This window comes from Chiloscyllium plagiosum, unplaced genomic scaffold, assembly GCF_037043375.1.
Source record: "Chiloscyllium plagiosum isolate Xiang-an unplaced genomic scaffold, Cpla_swu_hap1 HiC_scaffold_9, whole genome shotgun sequence".
Lineage (NCBI taxonomy): Eukaryota > Metazoa > Chordata > Chondrichthyes > Orectolobiformes > Hemiscylliidae > Chiloscyllium > Chiloscyllium plagiosum.
Genome location: NW_028270147.1, coordinates 122877616 through 122899848, shown reverse-complemented (window position 1 = coordinate 122899848; position 22233 = coordinate 122877616). Strand labels below are relative to the sequence as shown.

Here is a 22233-nt window from a genome sequence, read left to right as displayed (position 1 = left end):
TTCATCCTCAAATTCCACACATCCTAACAACTAAAAGTATATAATATGAAGCTGCGCACGGGAACAGCAGAGTAGCCGAGATTCGGACCTCGGTTGATCTCCGCCGGCGTTACTGCAGTAATAAATGTTACCGATTGTTGAACCGCACTCTGGGCTCGGACTGATATCATTTCATCCACGCTAACAATTAGAACAACAGGTTTAGTAGAAAACATAACCTTTCAGAGCCTCACCCTTTCTTCAGGTGATCAGAGGAGCAAGCAAGGTGAATTTAATCAACAGAGAAAACAAACTCTGCTGTTCATTTCCTTCTCAGTTGACTCCGTTCTCTTAAATGACATGAACAAGAGACAAGGCAGGAATAAAGAATATAAGGACACCACCAGTGACCTCCTGAAATTCATAAGAAACCTCATCCAGCACTTTGATGAAAAGTAAGAGTATGTGAACAATACTTAGTGAAAATATTTTCCTGCTTTTTCAGGTTTTAGCATCGATTCAAAGCAGAACGAGTCTTTCTTTCTCCTTCCCTTCTTGAAACTCTTACTGAGATGATCAAACCCAGCCACAGTTCATGTGACGGGCTGAGGGATTGTCTAATGATTGAGATAGGGGACTGGGTCAGGATTCCCTAGAATTCAGAAGGCTGGGATGAGATTTCACTGAAACATTTAAAATTCTCCAGTGCCCTGACAGGGTAGATTTTGGAAGGATGAACCCCTACCTGGGGATTCTAAAGCAGAGTCCCAGTCTGGAAATAAGGGGTTAGACATTTCGACCAGAGATGAGGAATGGGTGGCACAGTGGCTGGCACTACTACCTCACAGCGCCAGGGACCTGGGTTTGATTCCACCTTCAGGCAACTGTCTGTGTGGAATTTGTATGTTCTCCCTCTGTCTGAATGGGTTTCCTCTGGGTGCCCCAGTTTGCTCTCTCAGTCCAGAGATGTGCAGGTTCATTGGATTGGCCATGGAAGTGTAAGGTTAGGAGAGGGGGCTAGTTCTGGTGAGTTGCTGCTTGTACTTGATGGGCTGAATGACCTTCTTCCACACAGTAGGGATTTTATGATTCTATGTTGCTGTGGGTCTGGAGTCATATGTCAGTCAGTATGGGCAAGGGCAGTAATCTGATGGACATTAGTGGGCCCGACAGGGTTCTCCCCCAACAATGGTCGTCATTAGACTCTTAACTCCAGAGTCTTTTTAAATTTAAAATTCCACTCCATGCATTGCCAGGATTAAGATTAGATTCCCGACAGTATGGAAACAGGCCCTTTGGCACAACAACTCCACACCGACCCTCCGAAGAGTCACCCACCCAGACTCATTCCCCATATTCACCCCTGACTATGGGCAATTTAGCGTGACCAATTCACCTAACCTGCACATCTTTGGATTGTGGGAGGAGACCGGAGTACCCAGTGGAAACCCATGCAGACACAGGGAGAATGTGCAAACTCCATAAAAGGCAGTCATCCGAGGCTAAAATTGAACCTAGGATCCTGTTGCTGTGAGGCAGCAGTGCTAACCACTGTACCACCGTGCTGCCCCACGGTGATCCCAGGTCCCCCCAAACATTACTTGGCTCGTTGGATTAAGAATCTAGTGATGATACCATTAACTCATTGCCTCCCCACATGTGTATTATCGCTATCTTGAATTTATTCAAACGCCTATATATCGATGAGTATCCCAAAGAATCAAAACCCTCTGATTCAAGAAATTCATAGAATCCCTACAATGTGGAAACAGGCCATTCAGCCCAAACCGCCCCTCCAAAGAGCATCTCACCCAGACCCACTCCCCTGTAACCTTGCATTTCCCATGGCCATTCAACCGAACCCGCACGTTTGTAGACTGTGGGAGGAAACCAGATCACCTGGAGGGAACCCAACCAGACACAGGGAGAACGTGCAAACTCCACACAGTCAGTTGCCCGAGGGTGGAATTAAACCTTGGTCCCAGTGCTGTGCCACCCCACTTGATTCTGGGCAATAAATGATGACATAGCAAGTGATACCTAATCCAGTAAATGAATTAAGAAAAGATCAGTCAAGTTTTGGCTCGGACTGTGGTGGGTTACTCCCCACTTGCCTGGATGGATGCAGCTCCAAAAACAATCAAGAAGCTTGATATCATCCAGTACAAAGCAGCCTGCTTGATTGGCACCACATCGATACACATACACTCCCTCCACCACTGATGCTCAGTAACAGCCATGTGCACCATCTACAAGATGCAATGCAGGAATTCACACCAAGTCTCTTGAGACAGCACCTTCCAAACCCCTGATCATTTCCATGTAGAAGGACTCAGAACACCACCAAAAACAAGTCCCCCTCCAATCCCCATGGAATCTTGATTTGAAAATGTATTACTGTTCCTCCAGTGTCGCTGGATGAAAATCCTGAAATTCCCTCCCTAAGGGCATTGTGGGTTTATCTACAGCACATGGACTGCAGTAGTTCAAGAAGACAGCTCACCACCACCTTGCAAAGGGCAGGATTATGGCTCAGTGGTTAGTGCTGCTCACAGCACTAGGGACCTGGGTTCAATTTCACCTTGGGACAATTGTCTGTGTGGAGGTTGCACATTTTCACCATGTCTGTGGGGGTTTCTTCTACACAGTCCATAGATATGTTGGTTAGGTGGATTAGCCATGCCAAATTGCACATAGTGTAGAGGGATGTGTGGACTGGGTGGGTTGGCCATAGGAAATGCTGCAGTACAGGAATGGGGTCAGTCCAGATGGGATGCTGTTTGGTGGGTTGGTGTGGATTTGATGGGCTGAATGGCCTGTTCTACACTGTATGATGATTCCATTATTCACAAGGGCAACACAGAATGTGTAATAAATGCTGGCCCAGACAGCAACACCCATGTTCTCGGAGTGAGTTTTAAACAAAAAGACCATCTGCACTGCTTACTATTCCATCAGTCTTTGTGTCAATGTGGAACGATGATTCTCATTAATACATACAGTAAGTAGTTAAGGCCCCACCACAGAATCCTTGTGGAACACCACTCATCACTTTCTTTCTCTGTCGTCCGTCACTAAACCATCCTCCGAACCAAGTCACACATTCATCTTCAATCCCATGGGTTTTAACTTTGATCAGCAGACTGTATTGTGGGAAATGATCAAGTACTTCTGAAAGTTGATGAGACTTTTTGCCCTATCGACTATTTTGGTCAATGCATTTGGTTCGTTAGTCAGAACCTACCCATCACAAATCTATGTGGGCTATTTCCAATTCTCTACATGTTCATTTTCTTGGCTGTAAATTATAGATTCCAATGAACCCCCCAAAAGAGATGTTAGATTGACCAGAATGTAATTTCCACGGTTCCCTCTCTCATCTTTCTTGAACCCATGGAGTTACTGCAGGACATTTTCCAAATTAAAGGAACGGTTGCTGCTTTGGAACCTGATGGGAAAACCTTCTGAAAATTCTTCCCCCCTTCCTTTAAACCCCTGAGGTCCTGGAGATCTGTCAGCCTTTAGAGCTGCTCGCTTTCCAATGCTGTTTTCTGGCACGTATCAAGTTTTGCGAATTCCAGTCTTCAATTCATTACTAACCTCCCTGGAATGGAAGCTGCATTATCCCGTTCCTTGACTGTGAAGACTGACACAACTAATTATTGTACATATCGGCAATTCCTTTAGTCTCATTCATGGAATTCCCAGTTTGTTTTTGAAGGACTCACATTGCACTGGAGCCCCCTTGGTTTTCTAATTTTCGTGTAAAATATTTGTGTTATTCTCTTTCTCTTTGCAGGTCTCTTTCTCCATCACTTTCTCTAACTCTTGCTTCGTTTTTGTCTTCCTTTGCAGTTCTTCATATCTTCCTTTGGTTGCCTGGATTTTCACTGATATTCCCACATTTGAGGGTTCTCACCTTTCGTTTTCTGTTTTCTCTCACTTATCTTGTCAGCGACGATGTGCTAACAAGTGGGGACCTGTTCCGTAATGAGCTGAATTCATCTTTAACCATCTCCCCATCTCATTGAGAGTCTGATCTGACAATTTTGGCTGACACCAATCTCTGTTGCATTCTGTTTTCTGGGAGGTGGGTGTCACTGGCATAGATCAGCATTTGTTCCCCAAGACAAATTACCCTTGAACTGCTGGCCTTGCTGTGACCTCTCAGAAGGCACCTAAGAGTTAACCAGATTGCTGTGGGGCTGGAGTCACATGAAGTCCAGACTGGGTAAGGCTGAGGCTGGACAGCAATCAGGGATCATTATCGTGGTCACCATTCATGAGGCTTGCTTTGTGATTTGAATTCAAATTCCAGCACTTGTCTCTGGGGGACATAGTACAGTTCGATATATTGTGGCAGGACCCCTGTTTTGTATCTCACCTGAAAGACAACAGCTCCCTCAGTTTTGCAGTGTCAGCTTTGACTGTGTGTTCAACATAGGAATTAGGAGCAGGAGGAGGCAATTCAGCCCTTCGAGCCCGCTCCGCCATTTAACATGACTGTGGCTGATCTTATCCTGGTCTCAACTCCACTCTCCTGCCTGCTCCCCATCGCTCTTTATCTCACTTTCCATCAGAAACACATCTTTCTTGAACCTGTGGATTGATTCTACCTCCACTGCACTCTGGGGCATTGAGTTTCACAGATTCACAACCCTCTGGGAGATGTAGTTTCTCCTCAGCTCAGTTTTGAACCGACCTCCTCTCACTCGATATCGATGACCTCTTGTTCCAGACTGTCCTGCAAGGGGGAGCATCTATTCAACATCCACCTTCTCAATCCCCTTTCCCATTTTCTATCCCTCAATCAGATCCCTCCTCATTCTTTTGAACTCCAGCGAGTACAAGCCCAAGCTCTTTACCTGCTCCTCGTGTGACAGCCCTTTCATCTCTGGAATCAGTCTGAGGAACATCCTCTGAACAGCCTACAGCGCCACCCATTCCTTCCTCAAATAAGCAGACCAAAATTGGACATAATACTGCATATGTGTCTCACCAATGCCTTCCGTACGTTCATGTTTATAATGTATGATCAATGCTTATTCAGTTGGGCCAATGGACGAGGAGTGGTAGACAGAGGTTTATTTAGATAAATGCAAGGTCATAGAGTCATACAGATGTACAGCTTGGAAACAGACCCTTTGGTCCAACCTGTCCATGCTGATCAGATATCCCAACCCAATCTAGTCCCGCCTGCCAGCACCCGGCCCATATCCCTCCAAACCATTCCTATTCATATACTCATCCAAATGCCTCTAAATGTTGCAATTGTACCAGCCTCCACCACATCCTCTGGCAGCTCATTCCCTACACGTACCACCCTCTGTATGAAAAAGTTGCCCCTTAGGTCTCTTTTACATCTTTCCCCTCTCACCCTAAACCTATGCCCTCTAGTTCTGGACTCCCTGACCCCAGGGAAAAGATTTTGTCTGTTTATCCTATCCATGCCCCACTTAATTTTGTAAACCTCTGTAAGGTCACCCCTCAGCCTCTGACGCTCCAGGGAAAACAGTCCCAGCTTGTTCAGCCTCTCCCTATAGTGTTGCATTTGGTAAGACAAATCAGGGCAGGGTCCTAGGGAGTGTTGCTGAGCAAAGAGACCTTGGAATGCAGCTTCATAGTTCCTTGAAAGCAAAGCCATGGGTAAACAGTGTAATAAAGAAGGTGATTGGTACACTTGTCTTTATTGGTCTGTGCATTGAGTATAGGAGTTGGGATGTCATGTTCTGGCTGTCCACCAAAGTGGCCATTGGTGAGGACAGCTTGAGAATACAGGGCTCAGTTCTCGTCTTGCTGCTCTCGGAACAATGTTGTTCAACTTGAAAGGAGGCAAAAAAGATTTGCATGGATGTTACCTGGGTTAGAGGGTTTGAGCTCCAGGGAGAGGCTGAATAGACTGGGGCTATTTTCCCTGGAGTGTTGGAGGCTGAAGGGTGACCTTATAGAAGTTTATAAAATCATGAGTGACATTAGTGAGCAAAATTAGGGCGCATGGTATTGGGGGCAAAGTACTAACTTGGATTGAAAGTTGGTTGGCTGATAGGAAACAAAGAGTAGTGATAAACGGCTCCATTTTAGAATGGCAGGCAATGACCAGTGGGGTACCGCAGAGATCAGTACTTGGACCGCAACTTTTTACGATATATGTTAATGATATAGAAGATGGTATTAGTAATAACATTAGCAAATTTGCTGATGATACTAAGCTGGGTGGAAGGGTGAAATGTGATGAGGATGTTAGGAGATTACAGGGTGACCTGGACAAGTTAGGTGAGTGGTCAGGTGCATGGCAAATGCAGTTTAATGTGGATAAATGTATGGTTATCCACTTTGATGGCAAGAACAGGAAGGCAGATTACTACCTAGATATCTGGGTGTTCTTGTACACCAGTCAATGAAGGTAAGCATGCAGGTACAGCAGGTAGTGAAGAAGGCTAATAGCATGCTGGCCTTCATAACAAGAGGGATTGAGTATACAATCAAAGAGGTTCTTCTGCAGCTGTACAGGGCCCTGGTGAGACCACACCTGGAGTACTGTGTGCAGTTCTGGTCTCCAAATTTGAGGAAAGACATTCTGGCTATTGAGGGAGTGCAGCGTAGGTTCACGAGGTCAATTCCTGGAATGGTGGGACTACCTTACGCTGAAAGACTGGAGCACTGGTTTTGTATACCCTTGAGTTTAGAAGACTGAGAGGCGATATGATTGAGACATATAAGATTATTAAAGGATTGGACACTCTGGAGGCAGGAAACATGTTTCCGCTGATGGGTGAGTGCCGAACCAGAGGACACAGATTAAAAATACAGGGTAGACCATTTAGGACAAAGATGAGGAGAAACTTCTTCACCCAGAGAGTGGTGGCTGTGTGGAATGCTCTGCCCCAGAGGGCAGTGGAGTCCCAGTCTCTGGATTCATTTAAGAAAGAGTTGGATAGATCTCTCAAGAATTGTGGAATCAAGGATTATGGAGATAAGGCAGGAACAGGATACTGATTAAAGATGATCAGCCATGATCATATTGAATGGTGGTGCAGACTCAAAGGGCAGAATGACCTACTCCTGTACCTATTATCTATTGTCTATAGATACGGTGAATAGCCAACAACTTTTTCCCAGGGCATGTGAGTCCAGAACTTGAGGGCATAGGTTTAAGGTAGAGAAGTAGGATTTGTAAGGGATCTAAGGAGTAATTTTTTCATGCAGAGTGTGGTGCGTGTATGGAATGAGCTGCCAGAGGAGGTGGTGGAGGCTGGTAAAGTTACAACATTTAAAAGGCACCTGGATGGGTATATGAATAGGAACGGTTTAGAGGGATATGGGCCACATCCTGGCAAATGGGACGAGATTAATTTCGGATATCTGATTGGCATGGATGAGTTAAACCGAAGGGTCTGTTTCCGTGCCGAATGACTCTCTGACTAAGTCTCTGGTTTAAATAGACAAAGCTTCTGAGACAGAGGTGACAGTGCTCCCACTGACCAGGTTCCAGTTTGTACAGGGCTCCGCTCTCAGCTGGATGGTTGGGAGTTGGAGCTGATTTTAAGCTGTATATTGGAGAGGATTAAGCAACCTTTTTGGTCAAAGCCTCCAGAAATGTGAAGGTGAAATTTATGAGCAATTCAGAGCAATGATCCTGGGGCCTGCTGAGGACTAAAACTCAGCATTTAGGGATTGCTGAGAAATATCTTCATTGACTTGGACATTAATTGTACTTTTCAGGTTCCACAGTTTAATGAAGAGTCCAGAAGATTATAGCTTTGGGTTATTTCCCGATCTCATTGTTGCTGTCTACAAGGCTGTGAAGGATACAGAGTGGAAGAAGTACTTTCCAAAAGAATAGAGGCTGCTCCTGTCTTCAAAGGGTTGCCATCTCTTGAGCGGATATGAGAAAGAACCACATGCATGCTTCAGGGCTAGAATGGAAAGAAGGAACTTGCATTTCAATCACAGAATCCCTATAGTGTGGAAGTGACCCATTCGGCCCATCGAGTCCACATTGCCCATCCAAAGAGCATTCCACCCAGACACAAATGCTATCCCTGTATTTTCCAATGGCTAATCCACCTTAACTGCTCATCCCTGGACAGTATGGGCAATTTAGCATGGCCAATTTACCCAGCCTGCATATCTTTGGACTGTGGGAGGAAACCAGAGCACCCGACAGAAACCCACACAGACTCAGTGAGAATGTGCAGACTCCACACAGACGTCCCTGAGGCGGGTCCCTGGCGCTGTGAGGCAGCAGTGCTAACCACTGAGCCATCATGCCACCTGAAAAGTTTAGCACTTTTTGTATGCTGAGGATGTTCTAAAACATTTTACTGTCTGAGATGTAGGCTTGGAACCTGAACAAGGTTACATTTGTGCCACACAACTGCCAGGCAATGACTGTCTCCATCAAGAGAGAATGTAACAATCTCCCCTTGATGTTCAGTGGCTGTGTGGTGTGTGAACACATTGTCTTTAAGAAAATCCACCCCTGTATATACAGTGTTGCACTCTACCTGCCAGTTAGTCATCTGTGAGCCTGCAAGCTGCACAAACTGAGATCAATTCATAGAATCCCTATAGTGTGGAAACAGGCCACTTGGCCCAACAAGTCCACACTGAATCTCTGAAGAGCATCCCACTCCTCCACCCTGTTACTCTACATTTTCCCTGACTAACGCATCTAACCCACACATCCCTGAATACCATGGGCAATTTACCTAAACTGTACATCTTTGGACTGTGGGAAGAGACCAGAGCACACAGAGGAAACCCACACAGACATAGGGAGAATGTGCAAACTGCACACAGATAGTCACCTGAGGATGGAATCAAACCCAGGTCCCTGCTGCTCTGAGGCAGCAGTGCTAACCACTGAGCCCCCTAACCACACATTATTGCTTGCTGTAATATCTGCTCTATGACTTGTAATGCGTTTTATTGTTTTAAATAAACCAACTCACAGAGTTAATGGATTAATTAGGGGACCAGTATCTTTAACATGTCCTGGTGAAAGGCTGGAGAAAACACTGTGCAGATGAGGCCCTATTGCACAAGCAGTTTAATCTGCAGGTAGAAAATACGAGTGGCAGTCTTTAATTGTATGAGGCAACATATGAACAAGGAACAAAAGTAGACCACTTGACCCTTTGAACCTGCTCCCCCATTCAATAAGATCGTGGTTGATCTGATTTTAACCTCAACTCTACATTCTTCGATAATGTTCCGTCCCTTCAGTCATCAAGAATCTATCTACCTCTGCCTTAAAAATATCTAAAGATTCTGCATCCACTGCCTTTTAAGGAAGGGGATTCCAAAGACTGACAACTTTGAGAGTAAAAACATGTTTCTGAATCTCTGTTTTGAATGGACTCTCCCTTAATTTTAAACAGTGATGCCTGGTTCTGGATTCTCCCACAAGAGGAAACATCCTTTCCACATCCACCCGGTCAAGGCCCCTCAGGATCCTGCATGTTGCAATGAAGTCATGCCTTCAGTTTCCACGCACAACAGACCAATGAGCTTTCCTGATGACTTGCTGTACCTACATACTAACCTTCTGTGATTAATGCACAGAGACCCAGATATGGTTCTGGGGACGCAGGTTCACATCCCACCGTGGCAGGTGGGGAATTTAAATTCAAGAACACAATAAATCTGCAATTAAGAGTCTAACGATGACCATGAATCCATGTCGATTGTGAGGAAAACCCCTCGGGTTTACTAACGTCCTTTAGGGAAGGGAACTGCTATCTTTACCTGGTCTGGCCTAGTTGGGAATCCAATCCCACAGTAATGTGGATGACTGTTAACTGCCCTCTGGGGCAATTAGGGGTGGGCAATAAATGCTGTCCTAGTCAGGGATGTCCTCATCCCGTGAATGAATTAAAAAGAAAAACCTGACTTTAAATAATCGACATGACAATTAATTGTAATTAATCATTTGTAATGGATGATCAGCCTTTGTTATAGGCCCTCATTATCTCCTGGATTTATTCTCTTTCCCACCATAAAGCTACTGTTAGGAAGCATGGAGACTATTCCTACCAGCTCTTGGATCTCTTCCCTATTTGTGATGCTTTCCAGAACACAAGCGTCTTCCTGCTCCAACCTCCATTCCTCACCCTCACACTGTTCTCCCTCTCTCCACTCCTGACCTCTCACACTGTTCTGCAGCCTCCGCTCCTCACCCAGGCCTGTTTAAGACCAGGGGTCATAAGATTAAGATGAAAGTATTTTTTGACCCAGCGTGTGGTGGATATATGGAACATGCTGGCTGAGAGGGCGGTGCAGGATGAAAATCTTGCAAGCTTTAAAAAACATTTGGATGAGCACTTATAATGCCATGACACAGTAGGCTCCAGACAACTGCAGGTAAATGGGATTAGTGTAGTTTAGTGTTTGTTGGTCAGCATGGACATGATGGGCCGAAGGGCCTATTTCTGTGCCGCATGACTCTCGAACCTGGGTCCCTGGCTCTGTGAGGCAGCAATGCTGTGTCGCCCATATTGAGGGAGGCACACAACAAAATAAGCACAAGGGGCGATAAGAATTCAGCTCTTCCTGTTTTTGAAAGCCCCACCGCCACATCACCCAGTTAGCAAATTAAAACAAACGATGGGTTATAAGCACAGCTCCCTGCTGGGGTGGTGAAGGGGAGGTGTGGTCACTGGTCAGATAACAAAGACATAGGAAAAGAGGGAGTGGACCCAATTAAAATGGAAGGGGAGTGGTGTGGGGGGAATCTGTGAATGGATACTTACCCATCTGACAGAGTGACCTCCACCTGGCAACCTATTATATGCTACATAGAAACATAGAGGATAGGAGCAGGCGTAGGCCATTTGGCCCCTCCAGCCTGCTCTGCTATTCAATATGATTGTGGCTGATCATCAAGTACAAGACTGTAATCCCTCCCTACCCCACATCCCTTAATTCTTTAACCACAAGAGCTAGCTCTACCTCCTTCTTGAAAACACAATGTTTTGGCCTCATCCACTTTCTGTGACAGAATTCCACAGGCTCACCACTCTCTGGGTGAAAACATTTTTCTTCATCTCTGTCCTATAGAGTTTTCCCCTTAATCGTAAACTATGAGCCTGGTTCTGGACTTCCCCACCATTGGGAACATCCTTCCTCCAACTAACTTGTCTCGTCCGGTTCCAATTTTACAGCTTTCTCTAAGATTCCCTTCCTTCATTCTTCTAAACTCCAGTGAACACAATCCTCATCAACTCAACCTCTCCTTATACGTCAGTCCTGCCATCACAGAAATCAAATGGCATTCAGTAATTAATATTAATTAGCCCATTGTGGGATGTCGTGGAAATTAAATTGACTCAACTCAACTATTAGCAAGAGCAACCAAAAAGAGCTTTATTATATATTTTTTTAACTTCTGCATTGCAGGGGGACCACATGCACTTGACAAAAATGCCTTGTGCAAGGGCCATGAGCGTAATTCAGATATTCACCTTATACTGTTTCTTATCACACTCTCAAGGACAAAGACTGTGAAGATTTGAGTTGTTATTCTTTTCATTCCCTTGTTGTGGACATACTGTTCTTATATTTTTCTCTTGTTGAATGTTTACAAAGTTGCGCCGAGACAAGCTGTCACTCGACAGCAGACTTCAGCAAAGTGTCAGAAAGTTTTAATTTTAGTCAAGCACTGTCTTTCAGATTTCAGAGTAAATGGATTTCAGAGTAAATGTTAACTTTGTTAATTTTCCATTACATGGAACACAGACTTTGTAGGTCAGGGTTAGAAGACAATCATTGCTGGTTCTAAAATTCAGGCTTTGGGTGCAGTAATCTCAATGGAATCATTGGATACAATCTTACAACAGCAGAAAGATGGGAGGTGTAGATAGAGGGTGCAGACAGCGGTGTAGACAGTGGGTGTAGATGGTGGGTGCAAACAGAGGAACTAGACAGTGGCTGTGGATACTGGGTGCAGACAATGGGTACAGATGGTGGTGCAGACGATGGGTGCAGATGGTGTTGTAGACAGAAGGTCCAGACGGTAGTTGCAGATGGTGGTGTAGACAGTGGTGTAGACAAGAGCAAGACCTTGCGTGGTGACCACATGGGTGGCTGTGTGGAATCACACAGAGAGCAGCCAGTGAGCCTGACACAGTCAGGGACACCCCCTGGTGCTGAAGGTCATGTTGTTGCCGGCAAAGGTCGCATTTCAACCAGAATTGCACTTCCTCCCTGCACATTCCCCTCTTGTCCCTACATGCCACACTACAACCCCTGGAGATGCCTGCACCCTGTGCCCTCACTCAGTCTCCATTGACCTTGTCTTCATTAGCCTTGACCCTCCTCCCCAAGCACTTACTTGGGCCTTCACTGAAGCTTGAGCCATTTCCTCTGACCCTTGATCATTGATTTGCCGTCTTGGAACTGTCTAACCTAGTCACCATTAACCTGCACTGCCCTCTCAGCATGGAGCATAGATTGATACAGCACAGAAAAGGCCCTTTGGCTCATTGAGTCTGCACTGACATAACTACCGCTAAAGGCATTCTAATCCCAATTTCCTGCACTTATCCCAAATCCTTGCATATTATGATATTTAAAGGTTGTAAGGTTTCCATCCTCCACTACTTTCCCTGACAGAGGGTTGTGTGTTTATAATTCATATCACGTCAGGCTCACGGAGTTTAACAAAAGCTCCTGTTCTTTAATGTGTGGTATGGTGGCTCAGTGGTTTGCACTGCTGCCTCATAGCACCAAGGACCTTTGTTCGATTCCAGCCCGAGGTGACTGTCTTTGTGGAGTTTGCACGCTCCCCCGTGTCTGTGTGGGTTTCCTCCGTGTGCTCGAGTTCCCTCCCACAATCCAAAGATGTGCAGGTTAGGTGAATTGGCCATTCTAAAATTGCCACAGTGATCAAGAATCTGTCAGTCAGGGGAGATGTTGAGTAAAAGGGTAGGGGAATGGGTCTCGGGGAGTCTGTCTTCAGAAGGCTGGTGTTGGCTTGTTGGGCCAAATGGCCTGTTTCCACACTGTGACAGTCTGTGGAGTCTGTGACAGTCCATTCCAGATTCCCATCACCCAGAATGAAAATCTTATTTCCCAAATCTCATTTGTGATGTTTGTAATGAAACCATTCATTTTGTCTTGTCTTGTTTAGCTCTTGTGCTCCTTGTCCGATAAATGTTTTTTTTTTCAATAAAATATGAGTTCCTTGATGGGCTGTTAACCTTGTCCAATCAGGGAGTCCTGGCTGACAGATAAAAAGGGGTGTGTTGCATGTCTGAAGACCTCCTTGTGGGTCTGCTCCTGGGCCTGGCCAAACTGGCCATAAACAAGTCCAGGCAGCAGACCGTGGAGGGGGTCGTTAGGGCCGACTGCCTGCCCCTCTTCTGCGGTTACGTTAGAGCCCGGGTGTCCTTGGAGAAGGAGCACGCGGTGTCCACCAAAACCCTGAGTTGTTCAGGGAGAGGTGGGCACCGCAGGGAGTGGAGTGCATCATTTCTCCCTCCAACTCTATTTTGATTTAGTCCCTACCCCTCCCTTCACTGTTTTGATCACACAGCACTGCCCTTTGATGTGAAGGGCAGTGTTTGTCACTGGCCACCCGGGTGTTTTCCTATCTGCCTGGTGGTGGAAATTGAATAAAGATTCGTGCACTTTGTGTCTTTCACTGTGTCTCACACCTGCACACACACACCATGGGTGCTGGGGGAAAAAATTAAGCACTACCGCACTTAGGTGGTAGTGTGGGGGTTTAAGAAGAAAAAAGGAAAAAAAAAGAAAAAAAAAAGAAAAAAAAAGGGTGTGTTGCATGTCTGAAGACCTCCTCGTGGGTCTGCTCCTGGGCCTGGCCAAACTGGCCATAAACAAGTCCAGGCAGCAGACCGTGGAGGGGGTCGTTAGGGCCGACTGCCTGCCCCTCTTCCGCGGTTACGTTAGAGCCCGGGTGTCCTTGGAGAAGGAGCACGCGGTGTCCACCAAAACCCTGAGTTGTTCAGGGAGAGGTGGGCGCCGCAGGGAGTGGAGTGCATCATTTCCCCCTCCAACTCTATTTTGATTTAGTCCCTACCCTCCCCTTCACTGTTTTGATCACACGGCATTGCCCTCTGATGTGAAGGGCAGTGCTTGTCACTGGCCACTCGGGTGTTTTCCTATCTTCCTGGTGGTGGAAATTGAATAAAGATTCATGCACTTTGTGTCTCTCACTGTGTCTCACACCTGCACACACACACACCATGGGTGCTGGGGAAAAACATAAGCACTACCGCAGTTAGGCGGTAGTGTGGGAAAAAGAAGAAAAAGAAAAGGAGAGTATTGCAGGTCTGAAGGCCTCCTCGTGGGTCTGCTCCTGGGCCTGGCCAAACTGGCCATAAACAGGTCCAGGCAGCGGACCATGGAGGGGGTAGTTAGAGCCGACTGCCTGCCCCTCTTCCGCGGTTACGTTAGAGCCCGGGTGTCCTTGGAGGAGGAGCACACGGTCTCCACCAACACCTGGAGTTGCTCAGGGAGAGGTGGGCGCCGCTGGAATGGAGTGCATTATTCCCCCTCCAACTCTATTTTGATTTAATCCCTGCCCTCCCCTTCACTGTTTGATCATACAACATTGCCCTTCTGTGAAGGGCACTGCTTGTCACTGGCCACCCGAGTGTTCTCCTATCTTCCTGGTGTTGGAAATTGAATAAAGATTCGTGCACTTTGTGTCTTTCACTGTGTCTCACACCTGCACACACACATCATGGGTGCTCAAAAAAAGAAGAAAAAAGGGGAGCATCAGAAGGACTGATACTCTGGTATCTGACTCTGAATAACAACCTGCCAACCAACGCCCTCCTTCTGTCCCCCTCAATCTCCCCATGCTTACTCTTGATGCCTCTTTGATACAGCCTGTGCTGCCTTTGGGAGAGGTTGGCCTTCCCTCCATTCCTGATGAAGAGTTTATGCCCAAACCATTGATTATCCTGCTTCTCGGATGCTGCCTGACCTGCTGTGGTCTCCCAGCAACACACTCTTGACTCTGATCTCCACCATCTGCAGTCTTCACTTTCTCCTTCCCTCCAGCACCCAGAAAAGTGGAGCATAGTCCCACTCGCTCATTACAGACAGAGATGACTGGTGGTGTGTTTAACCTGAGGGTTACCACAGCTGAGGCAGGGGGAGTGAAGGTGGCACCTTCGTGGTGGTAGCACCCTTCATTAATCCACTGCAATCCCTCTTGGAGCTGCAAGAATTCAACCTCACTCACTGCTCCCTTCCCTGTAAGGTAATATTGATGTATCTAGTTTAGAGCTAATTGACCATTGAAATACGACTATGGCTAGTCAGCATTGGCTGAGCAGACAGCCACTACTGCAATGATCCCAGCTCCAGAAGGTCCCCTTGTAATTGGGGTGCACTGCCTCTGAAATCCCTCCCTTACTGAGAATACACTCTCAGTATTCATCTTTCTCAACTGCCAGCTCAATTTCACTGCAAATGCTGTGAACAATGATCCTGCCCCACTAGCTGCCTGATGAAGGAGCAGTGCTCCGAAAGCTTGTACTTCCAAAGAAACCTGTTGGACTATAACCTGGCGTTGTGTGATTTTTAACTTTGGCCACCTCAATGAGCTGCCATCTCAGGCTAAATTGTTTTTCTTCCGAGACTTGACAACATTAAAGCCTAATCTTCAATCCCCATCACAAAGCCCATTCTCTACCCATCACTCAGAGACAAATATCTCAGAGACATCTACAGGCAGCACAGAGTAACACACTCCCACTCATTGAGATACAAAGTTAAAAATCACACAACACCAGGTTATCGGTTATCGTCTCACAGGTTTAATTGGAAGCACACTAGCTTTCGGAGCGCCGCTCCTTCATCAAGGGAGTGTCCTCCACAACCACCTGATGATAGAGTGACTATAACCAGGTGTTGTGTGATTTTTAACTTTGTACACCCCAGTCCAACACCGGCATCTCCAAATCATTGCATTGCCTACAGCCAGTGCAGAATAACACACACACACACACACAGAGACACCTACAGGCAACACTGAGTAACACTCACACTCAGAGAGTCAGGCAGCACTGAGTAACACACACACTCCATGCTGCCTGTAGGTGTCTCTCTGAATAACATACCCACACTCAGAGTGACACCTACAGGCAGCATTATGTGATAAACCTGCACTCAGAGGGACACGCAGCCTGCAGTGTCAGTGATTGACCGAAGATCACTTCAGGTACAACACAGCATGCAGCAAAGAGTGCAGAGTGCAATCCCAGCACCTGAGTCTGGACCACAGAGTGAAGAGGGAATGCCTAAGATTGTAATTATTGAGTCCTAACAGCTTTCTGTTTCTCGGTAAAAACAAGGACTGCAGATGCTGGAAACCAGAGTCTAGATCAGAGTGGTGCTGGAAAAGCACAGCAGGTCAGGCAGCATCCGAGGAGCAGGAAAATCAACGTTTCGGGCAAAAGCCCTTCATCAGGAATACAGGCAGGGTGCCTGCAGAGTGGAGAGATAAATGAGAGGGGTTTGGGGAGAAAGTAGCATAGAGTACAATAGGTGAATGGTGGTGGGGATAGGGGTGAGAGGTCAGAGAGGAGGGTGGAGGAAGGTAGCAAAGAGTACAATAGGTGAATGGAGGTGGGGATGGAGGTGATAGGTCAGAGAGGATGGTGGAGTGGATAGGTGGAAAGGAAGATAAGCAGGTAGGACAGGTCATGAGGATGGTGCTGAGCTGGAAGGTTGGAGCTGGGGTGAGGTGGGGAAGGGGAAATGAGGAAACTGATGAAATCCACATTGGTGCCATGGGATTGAAATGTTCCGAGGCGGAAGATGAGGCGTTCTTCCTCCAGGCATCGGGTGGTGTGGGAGCGGTGGTGGAGGAGACCTAGGACCTGCATGTCCTGCGCGGAGTGGGAGGGGGAGTTGAAATGTTGGGCCACAGGGCAGTGGGGATGATTGGTGTGGTTGTCCCAGAGATTGGTGTGGTTGTCCCGCTCTTCAAGAGGAGACCACATCGGGTGCAATAAATGATATTGGTGGTTGTGCTGGTAAAGATTTGATGGATGTGGAAGGCTCTTTTGAGGTCTTAGATGGAGGTAAGGGAGGAGGTGTGGGCAGAGGTTTTGCAATTCCTGTGGTGGCAGGGGAGGGTGCCAGGAAGGGAGGGTGGGTTGTTGGGGGGCGTGGACCTGACCAGGTAGTCACAGAGGGAACGGTCTTTGCGGAAAGCAGGAATGGGTGGGGAGGGAAATATATCCCTGGTGGTGGAGTCCGTTTGGAAGTGGCTGAAATGTCGTCAGATGTTGTGGTTTATGCGAAGGTTGGTAGGGTGGAAGGTGAGCACCAGAGGGGTTCTGTCCTTGTTACGGTTGGAGGGGTTGGGGTTTGAGAGCAGAGGGGTGGGATGTGGACGAGATGCGTTGGAGTGCATCTTTGACCACATGGAAGGGAAATTGCGGTCTCTAAAGAAGGAGACCATCTGGTGTGTTCTGTGATGGAACTGGTCCTTCTGGGAGCAAATATGGCGGAGGCGGAGGAATTGGGAATACGGGATGGCATTTTTGCAAGAGGTAGGTTGGGAAGAGGTGGAATCCTCGGTGTCGGTGGGTTTGTAAAAAATGTCAGTGTCAAGTTGGTCATCATTAATGGAGATGGAGAGGTCCAGGAAGGGGAGGGAGGTGTCAGAGATGGTTCAGATTGTCATTAATGGAGATCTGTTTGGAATCTTGTAACCTCCAATGATTCCAGATCAAAGGGATCATTTGAAAGTGATTGATGATTGGCTGTCAGTATCCTCTACAACGGATGTGTCATTGATTGACAGGCCAAGTAGCCAATTGTGACAATGCCATGCTGAAATGCAGCCAATCAGCTGAATGGAGTGGTCAATCTCCAAAGCACACAGAGACAGAGACTGAATCTTCTTCATCTTTATTCCCTTTTCCAGATTGACATGGACAGAAAACAGACTGCAATTAACAGCCCAGACAGAGGAAGCTACACAAATTCACAGCCACATTAGAGCTTGAGGAAAACACTTGTGGAGGTTTTCTCAATAACATGAGAATCCTGTCCCTTCAAACAGTGATAAAACCTTAAATTAGAACTGGCAGCTGAGCAGGAAGGAGATCTGGTTTACTGAAGCAGAGACTTCTGAGGTTCACATTGTTTTGTACAGCTGACAGTCTTCAGCAACTTCGAGAGGTTTTACTTGACATCATAAGTCATCATTGCCCCAATCAAACACTCCCAGGACCGGGTCAGCATGAGGTTTGATACAGAGTAAAGCTTGTTTTTGATGATTTCAATGTGCCTGCCTTAACCCTTGAACTTCAGATGTGTCTTCGAGCCAATCCCAAGAAGGAAGAGAGTTGAAATTCAGTGCTGACAATGACCTTTGTCCTGCCAGCTCAGCCCTGTTCTATTTAAAGTTGTGTCTCCTCTGGGGACTGTCTTGAACACTCTACACACATTCTGATCTCCTGATGCTCTTGCTGAGGGGAGAGGGGAGGGTCACATGGGTGAGGGCACAGGAGAAGCGAGCGTTGGACTCCCAGTCAGACCCAGAGAGGGTCAGCAGGCTGCTGACACTGTAGGTGCTGTCTGAAGCTCGCAGGTAGTTGCTGGTCTGAACCCCGTCCGAAATGACTGCACCGTCCTTCTTCCACTGCACCTCCAGCTCATCGGGATAGAAGTGATTGGCAAGGCACATCAGGGTGGCAGTGCCCTTGGCATTGACCTGCTCCGGGGAGGGGGGCAGCAGGGTCAGCTTGGGCTGAGAGTTCTCACGGCCTGAAAGACAAGCAAAACAATTTTAGTCCCTGCTATTTGAAGGGATTTTAATTCTCTGAACATATACTGGCTAAACAATCCATTTGAACATTTGTAGCCAATACCTAACAAACCCCATAAATAAACAGGCATTGTTTAAATTGCTTCTTGGGATGTGAGCGTCACTGGCAGGATCAACATTTATTGCCCATCCCTAATCACCCAGAGGGCAGTTTCGAGTCATCCACATTGCTGTGGGTCTGGAGTCACATGGTAAGGATGGCAGTTTCCTTCCCTAAAGGACATTAAGGAATCAGATGGCTTTTTCCTGACAATCAACAATTGTTTCATGGTCATCATTAGACACTTAATTGCAGATTTTTTTTTATTGAATTCAAATTCCACCATCTGCTGTAGCAGGATTCTAACCCTGGTCCCCAGAACATTAATCTGGATCTCCAGATGAACAACTCAGCAATAGTACCATTAAATCATCACCTCCTTTATCTTATTTTTAGTTGAGCGTGAAAGCAAGAAGTTTGTTTCTGAACAGGGTGATTAGGAAAAGCACAACTGAAAGACTCTCAGTTCATCCCAAAAAAGATTAATTCCTTGAAAGTGGAGTTGCAGGTAGGGGGGCGGGGGGGGGGGGGGGGGGTGTCAAAGCCATTTGGTTTGCTTTCCTTTATTGGGCAATGCATTGAGTATTGGGGTTAGGAGCTGTTGCACCTGTACAGGACATTAGTTTGGCCCCTTTTGGAATACTGTGTGGAATTCTGGCCTCCCTGCTGTAGGAAAAATGCTGGGAACCTTAAAATGGTTCAGAAAAGATTTCCAAGAATGTTGCCAAGTTGGAGGGTTGGAGCGATCAGGAGAGGCTGAATAGGCTGAGGCTATTTTCCCTGGATCGCTGGAGGCTGAAGGATGACTATATCGAGGTTTCTAACATCATGGGGGGCATTGATCAAGTGAAACAAGAAGATATTTTGGTCAGAGTGAAGGAGTCCAGAACTAGAGGGCATAGGTGGAAAGTATCAGGAGAACCATTTAAATGGGAACTAAGGCAAAACGTATTCCTACTGAGAGTGGTACATTTTTGGAATGAGCTGCCAGAGGAAGTGGTGGAGGCTGGTATGATAACATTTAAAAGGCATTTGGATGGGTATATGAATAGGAAGGGTTTAGAAGGATATGGGCCAAATGCTGACAAATGGGACTAGATTAATTTAGGTTATCTGGTCGGATAAGTTGGACAAAAGGGTCTGTTTCTGTGCTGTATATCTCTCTGAATCTATGACTCTATGTCTCTGTGGCTGGCATGGATAAGTCAGATCGAAGAGTCTGTTTCCATGCTGTACATCTCCATGACGCTAATTGTGTTTCAATCAAGCCCTCAGCACCTCAGGCTCTCCCAAAGACAGTTACATTTTGTTTGAAAACCAGCCATTTTTGCAATTTCAGGAATGGGGCAGACAATTTCTACACAGCAAGATCCCACTGGAAGCAATGAGATCAAAGAGCATTCTTCATGATTTTGGTTCAAGGATAAATATCGTCCTGAACTCAACCCAAAGAGAAAATAATTTGGTTCAGTTGGATGGAAAATGAGAAAATGGAGGGTAAAGGAGAAGGTAGGATTACTGGTTAGTGATGGGATTGATTGTGACCAGAAAATAAAGGAAAGGGACAGAAATTTTGAATATCAAAGGGATCATAAAAGTGCAGGGAAATCAATAATAGATCAAACTTAAAGATTTTGTGTCTAAACGCACGGACCAATCCGAGTAAGGTAGAAAAATGATGTCACAAATCAAGGTAAATTGAGTTTCCAAGGAATTTAAACTTGTTAAAGTGGAAGAGGGCTCAGGAGAGATTATTCAAGATTCTCGAAGATGTAAAAGGACAGAGAGTGTGGAAAGGATCAGGTATCGAACGTAAAGCACAGCAGATAAGGGGACAATGATATGAAGGAGGGCAGTCAATGCAGGACTGAGAGTGTTGTACTTTAATGCACACAGTATACACAATGGGCTTGTAGTGCAGATTGAAACTGGCAGGTACGATGTTGTGGGTATCACAGAGACATGGCTGTAAGGGGATCCAGGCTGGGAACTAAATATCCAAGGATCCATGTCCTATCAAAAGGACAGGCAGCTGGGCAGAGAGGCAAGAGTTGCCTTGTTCGTAAGAAATGACTTTAAATCAATAGCAAGAAGTGATACAGTCAGAAGGTGTAGAATCTGTGTGGGTAGAATTGAGGAACCCAAGAAATAAAGAATCTGATGCAAGTTATGTTCAGGTCTCCAAGCAGTAACCAGGGTGTGGGGAAGGAAATCAATCAGGAGACAGAAAAGGGTAAAAACAATGACTGCAGATGCTGGAAACCAGATTCTAGATTAGAGTGGTGCTGGATTGGCGCAGCAGTTCAGGTAGCATCTGACGAGCAGTAAAATCAACGTTTCGGGCAAAAGCCCTTCATCAGGAATACAGGCAGACAGCCTGAAGGGTGGAGAGAAAAGTGAGAGGAGGGTGGGGGTGGGGGGAAAGTAGCATAGAGTACAATAGGGGGTGGGAGGATGGAGTGGATAGGTGGAAAAGAAGATAGGCAGGTAGGGCAAGTTATGGAGACAGTGCTGAGCTGGAAGTTTGGAACTGGAGACAGCAAAGCCAAATACAAAATGTTATGGCAGACTTCAATGGATAGGTGGACTGGGTAGCGCATCTCAACAAAAGGATTTCATGGAATGTCTACGAGATGGTTTTTGAAACAGCTTGTGGTTGATCATTTGGAACAGGCAGTTCTGGATTCAGTGATGTGTAATGAGGCAAACCTGGTTAGTGAGCTGAAGGTGAAAGTATCCCTATGGATAAGTGATCATAATATGATAGAAATCCTGCTGTAATTTGAGAGGGAGAAGCTGCAATCAGATGGAACAGTATTTCAATTGAGTACAGGTAAGTACAAAGACATGAGGAAGGAGTTGACCAGAGTTGATTGGAAGGGGAGCTGAGCAGGTAAGATGGTGGGGCAGCAAACAGCAGAGTTTCTGGGCGTAATTCAGGAAGCAGAGTAGGAATTCCTCCTGAAAAAGAAGAAACAGACTAAGGGGAGGACAAGGCAACCATGGCTGATGAGGGAGGTCAAGGACAGCATAAAAGCAAAAGGAAAAAGCATACAATGTGGTGGAAAATAGCAGGTAGCCAGAGGATTAGGAAGTCTTTAAAAACCTGTGGAGGATAACTAAAAAAAAAACATTCAGTGTACAGAAAGTGAAATGTGGGGGGAAAGCGAGCCAGTAATATAAAAGAAGATTGCAAAAGATTCACAAGATTTATAAAAATGAAGAGGGAGGCAGAAATAGACATTGGAAAAAGAATAATAGGAAAATGAAGAAAAAGCCGAGGCATTGAATCCATACATTACATCAGTCTGCACAATGGAAAACACCAGCAATGTCCTAGTACTTCAAGACTGTCAGGGGGCAGAGGTGAGTGTAGTGGTCATCACTAAGGAGG

At 46.2% G+C, this 22233-nt stretch overlaps 1 pseudogene and 1 gene segment (V, D, J or C); both read right to left on the bottom strand.

Moving 5' to 3' along the window:
• The window catches only part of LOC122545411 (centrosome-associated protein 350-like), a 1525564-nt pseudogene that overhangs the window by 137750 nt on the left and 1365581 nt on the right, over positions 1-22233 (bottom strand).
• Positions 17861-22233, bottom strand: part of LOC148149301 (Ig light chain C region-like) — a 29542-nt gene continuing 25169 nt past the window's right edge. The window contains 1 exon segment of the C gene segment in view: positions 17861-18738. Coding sequence covers positions 18410-18738 — 329 coding nt within the window.